At 34.1% G+C, this 6,732-nt stretch overlaps 1 protein-coding gene and 1 pseudogene across 1 annotated transcript; both read left to right on the top strand.

Annotated features, from left to right (window-relative positions):
* Nucleotides 1–998: 998 nt before the first annotated feature.
* LOC141668486 (glyceraldehyde-3-phosphate dehydrogenase, cytosolic-like) lies at nt 999–3,439 on the top strand (annotated as a pseudogene).
* LOC141668487 (uncharacterized) lies at nt 3,033–5,508 on the top strand. The gene is made up of 8 exons (XM_074475379.1): nt 3,033–3,129; nt 3,446–3,498; nt 3,572–3,653; nt 3,744–3,879; nt 4,244–4,277; nt 4,380–4,553; nt 4,864–4,947; nt 5,122–5,508. The coding sequence occupies exons 3-8, from the start codon at nt 3,613–3,615 to the stop codon at nt 5,139–5,141; spliced, it is 489 nt and encodes a 162-aa protein (XP_074331480.1). The 5' UTR covers nt 3,033–3,129; nt 3,446–3,498; nt 3,572–3,612; the 3' UTR covers nt 5,142–5,508.
* The last annotated feature ends 1,224 nt before the right edge of the window (nt 5,509–6,732 follow it).

Below are 6,732 nucleotides of genomic sequence, written 5' to 3'. Positions count from 1 at the left end.
AGAATAGATGTTTACCTTAAAGAGCTTTATGATTATGGTTGTCAAAAGGAGATCCTATCTTTAACCGAACACCACATATCCCGCCTTGACTATCTACGCCGTAGAGGTATCCATACGGAGCTGATACGGAGTAGGCGTGTACTACCACCAAGAACGTACCTGTTTTCCCCTCTCTCTCTCACCTTTAGCTGCTAGGGTTTTATGTTTTTTAACTAATAAAAATGTAACTCTAATTTTAGCCTTAAGGATGTTTATATAGAGAGGCCAAAAACAGTCTTAACCCTAATCTAAGTTAGAGTTTATTAAAATATGAAATTCTATTTATTTAATAATTAAATTTAACTTAATTACTAAATAACAATTGAATTTTGGACATAATAATATACAAATTCGAAATTTATTTATCCCATTAATTAAGTCCAACTTAATTACTAATAAATAATTCAAATTTCCTTCTTTTTTAATTTAAATTCGAATTCGAATTAAATATTCCTCCATACTTTCTTTGTGCGACCCTATAGGTTATTATTACGTTGGAAATAATTTAAATATCTCATATTTAAATTATAAACAATGAGTGACATCTAGTAATACATCATTGCTATCCAAGTAATAATAATTAAATCAGTGATCGGTTAAACCTTTCGTGAATAATGTACAATGTAATATAATCCCTTTAGCCTTATATTATAGATCAAACTTGAGGCATGCATTATGTCATCCTCTGTTAATGTTTAATTCTTCTTTCCTTGATCAATGAGTAAACTATTAAAAAAATCAGTATTTGAGCACGACCATGCATTTTATAGCACTACGTGGAAAACTGGAATATAAATCACACTTTTTACATCAGTTACAAAAAAAACCGATGTAAAAACAATTTTGGACATCAGTTGCTCTCAAACCGATGTGAAACAGCATTATTCACATCAGTTTCATGGCCGACCGTTGTATATAACTGCTTTTTTTCCGCCTTTACAACAAAAAACACGGGGGAAATTTTTAGTTATACAAAATTCATTTCCCCCTTCTCTCTCACCGCTCTCCCTCCCCGACCTCTCTCTCTCTCTCTCGGTACACTCTCCCTCCCCGACTTCTCTCTCTCCATCTCCGTCTTCGTCTCTCACCTCTCAACTATCACTCTCCCCTCTCTTTCACCTCTACCCGTTACAAGCCCTAAAATAAAGTTAAACCCTCTAATTACAGATCTAGCAAGAAGGTTAACATGCAGCCCTGAGAAGTGTTCATACAACCCGAATCAAGCAAGTTTTACACAAATCGAGCTCTATTTCACCGAAATCGAACCCTGATTTGTAAGTGTATTTTCAATTAAATTTGATTTTTTGGGACTTTTGATTGGTGTGTGTGTCTTATAGTCAGATTATTATTGAATTTGTGTATCTTTGTGAATTGATGTGTATGCATTGTTTTTACTTGTGTGAAATGGGGCTTTGTTGATATATTTATACTAAATGCCTTGCTCCCCTTGCGAAGTTAATTAGGTGTTTCAGCTGATGCGAGTTGTTTATGTGAAACTCTTTCTCATTCACATACCATTCTCTCTCTCTCTATCTATCTATCTCTCTATCAAATACCATGGGTATGCTTATGTTATTATTTTATTTTTTATTTATATTACTTATGTACTTGTTATGATCTAATTTATATGTTTTTGTTTGGTTTGTTTATGCAGCACCAATCAAGGTTGGAATCAATGGTACGGATATAATCACTTACGATTATTATTTATGTATTTTGGTTATTTTAGTTGTTTTATTGTTTTTGATGTGTTAATAACTGATTCGGTTATTTAGGTTTCGGAATAATCGGTCGATTAGTTGCTAGAGTTGCTTTGCAAAGAGATGATGTGGAGCTTGTTGCTGTTAATGATCCATTTATCTCAACTGATTACATGGTAGTTATTATAATTCCTGTTAATTATTGTGTTTATTTATGCTTAATTGGTTTTGATTGAGTTAGTTTATGTAGATTGGTGTTTTTAGCTTGTGTTATGTTTATTACATGTTAGTTAGAGTATGTATTCTTTTTAATTTATTATTAGTGATTGTTATGTTTGATAATAAGCATGTCATAGATTTATTTAGATTATTTTGTGTTGGTTACTTGGTTTTGTTGACTTGAAGGTGTGAGATCTTAAATTTGATTAGTTCGTATTTTGTTTTATTTTTCGAGAATCTTATTTAGTTCTTCTAGATGCTACTGGTCTGTAATGGTTTCATTAGTTGATATTATGTTGTTGGTTGGTTTGCTTGGTTTAGTTGGTATGAACTAATCGGTATTTGTTGTTTGATTTAGATATACTTTCAAGTATGATGTCATACTACTGATTATTTTGCTTGGTTTAGTTGAGCCGAAAAGTGTGAACTAATTGTTAGTTGTTTGTTCTAGGAATATATGTTCAAGTATGACAGTGTTCACGGTGCGTGGAAGCATTAAGAACTAAAAGTGAAGGATGCGAAGACCCTTCTTTTTGGTGAGAAGCCTATTGCTGTTTTCGGCTGCAGGTGTGGTCAGCATAACTGTCATTGCACTGTGTTGATTGAATGATTTGATATAATTGGTCGCTTGCAAATTGACTTACTAATTTTAAGTAGATGAAATTGCAGAAACCCAGAGGATATCCCTTGGACTGGCACTGGTGCAAAGTATATTATGGTGTCCACTGGTGTGTTTACCGACAAGGACAAGGCTGCTGCACATTTCAAGGTGTGTAAAATTTTGAAATTGCTTAAATTTTATCTTACTGTTTCCTTAAATTGTATCTTATCTCGTTCCTTGGATGTCTGTCTTTATTCTGCAGGGAGGTGCAAAGAAGATTATCATTTTTGCTCCTAGCAAGGATGCTCCCATGTTCGTTGTGGGTGTCAACGAGAAGGAATACACATCAGACCTTCACATTGTTTCTAATGTTGGTTGCACTACCAACGATCTTGCTCCCCTTGCAAAGGTAATTAGCTGTTTCTGCTGCGTGAGTTGTTATCTGTTGTTCTGGAAAGCTTAGACATCCAATTTGTGTCCAATTTCTGAGAAAATCTTCCCATATAATGATCTAGAATGTAAAAGGAAGTCTATCTGCGATACTGAGAAGGCAAATATTGTAGTCCCAAGGTATTACTGTTCTCATCCTCCTATATCTGTAGTTCACTGTTGCTTAAACCGATAGCACATTTTGTTCTCTATTTAGATCTTATATTTTGTCCTAAAGTAGATGTGTATATAGATCTCTAATAATTCAATTACCTGCTTGATGCTTATGTGATACTTTCAATTAATTATATGTCATTCATATTTTCTTGAATTGATGAGTGTCTTATTGTGCCATATCTCTTATACATCAATATGCCCTTGGATCTGATATATGATCCTTCTCTTTACTTACTATTAGTGAAAGTTTTTTGGGATTGATTGCATGGTTGGTGTCCAGGTTAAGGAGGCAAAAGCTTCAAGCTGATGACCGAGTTGAGGCTATCCCTAAAGGTGGGTATGATGCCTTGTGATTATTCTATCACTCTTTTTGTGCTAAACTTACCATGCTGCAATGCCAATGTAGGTTCTTATCATTATGGCACCAAAGGAAAATTACCACTAGAGATGATGGAACCAAGAGTCCAAGAGAATGTGAAGCTGGGAAAGTAAAAGTTCATCCTTTTCATCGCCCTTATTCTTTTTATATTTATTATGTTTCAGAGGTCTGACAATTTTTTTTTTTAAATTGTTATCAGAAAAGCAATTGACCCCTACGATTTAGCAGAAAAAAATGCTTGCTTACCATCGGAACTTAGATGTCTCATTTACACGAAGTATATGAAGGAGGCTATGATAATACCTTGCTGCCACCAAAGCTTTTGTGAAAGATGTGAGTTTCCGTATATATATTTCTTTTTTCTACGAGTTTGAACCCTCCATACGGGACTTCTTGTGTGTTTGTTATTGCAGAGGCATGGGCTCCTCACATGATTGCCAAATCGCAAACTTATTAAACCTTTATCGTTCTGTATTTATTGACTTGTTAATATAATATATAGTAAACCATTACTGGGAACTATAATTTATTACTTCTTATTTTTGTTTCCGATATTTTGCAGGTATTCGTGAAGTTCTCACTCAGAAGTCGAAGTGCCCTAAATGTTCCTCGGACAAATTTAAGGCTGAGGATGTACTGCCAAATTTGTCATTGAGGGAAGCAATTGTGCATTTTCTTGAAGCTTAAATACAGTTCTCTATTCCAGAATCTGTGTTGCGGAGATATGTCCCAGGTAGAAAACATTTACTAACTCCGTTACGCTGGCAGTGAGAGATAGTGGTGGTTAATATTTTTCTGAAACAAGTAGATAAACTTTTAAAATCAATAAATGCAGATGAAGAATCTGTCATCCAGGGTAACAATATCTCTACTGCTGTGCCTCTTTATCAAATGAGGCAAAATAATATTCTTTACCCTTCAGAGTTCCTACTATGGATGTTTCAGTTGTTGATCTTACTGTCAGGCTGGAAAAGAAGGCTACTTACGATAAAATTAAAGCCGCTATTAAGTAAGCACTGTCAATATAGTAAACGTTTTCATTCTTGTTAAGTCCATTTCCCATAGAAAATATGAGGCCGTGGGATGTAAAAAATATGCTGGTAGCCGCAGCATTTTATATGCACATTGTCAATTAGTAATAGTTATCGTTCCTGTTAAGTCCATCTCCCATAGAGAATGTTGCAGCTTACATCTGTGTTGTCTTCAATGCATGTTACGAGATCAAGAACCTTGCATGCATCTGCTATAGCTTATGTACTATTATGCTTTTTAGGAATTTCATATATTGTTTCTTATAAATGTTATTTCGTACTTGTCAGGGAGGAGTCTGAGGGAAACCTCAAGGGAATCTTGGGTTACACCGAAGATGATGTGGTTTCCACAGATTTTGTTCGTGACAGCATGTGTGTTTCGTATCATTTTATTTTTCCCAATTTTATTGTCTTCGTTGTGACTCGGCATATAAAAAAGTAGTGCTTCTGCATATCAGCAAGCCTGTTCCATCGTAGTTGATTACTTGCAAGTTAATATTTTTAATACTAATATTTTTAGCCTAATTGTTTCTATGTCCACTGCAGCACCCGAGTGGTGGACTTGATCGTTCACAGTGGGCAGCTAAGACTCGAAAGTGCTATACAAGGGTGGAACTTGATGAAGTGTGATTCGAGATTCTTCAATATGTCCAAGAGTTTGTTTAGTTTTCATGTTACCAGGGAACAATATTTAGTTTGATCAGTACACTATCATCTAGTTGGTCGTTCGTTCGTTTGGATGGTCTTGTAATCTGCTTAAGTAGTCTGCTACCACGCTAGTACCACGCTAGTACCACGCTTTGCTGGAAATGACTTGCGTAATTAGACTAGTTATGGCAGATCATGAATTGTGGATATTCGGTCTGACTTGTTTAAATGATTGTTATAACTTTTGTTGGATGATTTGCAAGTTATTATATAACTTTTATTGCATTTTCGTGCTTGTTTGGTGCTTGATATATAGCTAAAATGCTTTTATATTTCAGTTTTGGTTTGTGATTAGTCAATTTCAATTTTGATAGTTTTGTTTTACGATTGGTTTGGTTTGTGATTGGTATTTTTTGGCTAGTTGAATATGTCAATAATACACATAACTGAAAATGTAAAAACCGATGTCTATGCTAATAAAAAACAACAGGCATATTGTGTTATTTTGTACCCAAAACTGATGTATATACAACTCAATAACATCAGGCAAAGCAATTCTAAACTGATGTTAAATCAAATAAACAATGGTTTTGAACCGATGTCTTTGATTTTAACATAAATTATATACTTTAGACAACGGTTCAAAATCGATGTCTTTGACCTTAAGAAAAATTATATACTTTTTACATCGGTTACTAACTGATGTGTAAAATGCGTTTTAACATCGGTTGAATGAACAACCGTTGTAAAGTATAGACATCGGCTGAAAACCGATGTCTATGCTAATCTTTAACATCAGTTTTTAAACGGGGGTGATGTTAATAGTCTTAATAAACATCATTTTTTAGAAAAAAACTGATGTGGAAAGCTATGTTTTATATCGACTAAAAATCGATGTCAAAGGGGGGGGACCTTTCTCTACACCGACGAAGACATCGGTCAGGATTTCTTTTACATCGGCTAATAACCGATGTCTATTCCAGTTTTTCACGTAGTGTAGTCTTACTCAATCAAAAGGCCAATAATATCACTCCTTTAATAAAAGAGGGTTAAATCCCATCTAGATCATTCATATTTCTTATCCAACTCATAATGTACCAATGTCTACTTTTATTATTACCCGGTCAATGATAACTTTCAATAGTATCAAAGTATATTAATTCTCGTATAGAAATATAATGATTTCAGGTCAAAGGACCAATACATCATTATCACCGTAAGATTAACTTATGACACTTTAAACATGTAGTATCTCACAACGGGTCAATCCAGCACCATGTATTTAATACATGTGCATGTATTTTGACTTTAGTATCACCATACCTATGATCAATGAGATGAGATCATCAGTCAACAAACACACTAGTCTCAATGTATTTATTATTGTCCCTTAACAATAATACTTGATTAGGGACCTTTAGAAATATCAATACTATTCTCATAATCTCATTTCTAAGTCACGTACTTAGAGATATAGATTTACATATCATATTCCAAGGACATTTATTA

This window comes from Apium graveolens, chromosome 6 (assembly GCF_009905375.1).
Source record: "Apium graveolens cultivar Ventura chromosome 6, ASM990537v1, whole genome shotgun sequence".
Taxonomy (NCBI): Eukaryota; Viridiplantae; Streptophyta; class Magnoliopsida; order Apiales; family Apiaceae; genus Apium; species Apium graveolens.
This window is presented reverse-complemented; position numbering and strand designations above follow the sequence as displayed.

Coding starts and splice junctions, on each gene's coding strand:
- LOC141668487 (XM_074475379.1), top strand. CDS start 3,613: ATGATGGAACCAAGAGTCCAAGAGAATGTGAAGCTGGGAAA. Junction 3,880..4,243: donor AAAGCTTTTGTGAAAGATGT/GAGTTTCCGTAT, acceptor ATACAGTTCTCT/ATTCCAGAATCTGTGTTGCG. Junction 4,554..4,863: donor AAAATTAAAGCCGCTATTAA/GTAAGCACTGTC, acceptor CGTACTTGTCAG/GGAGGAGTCTGAGGGAAACC.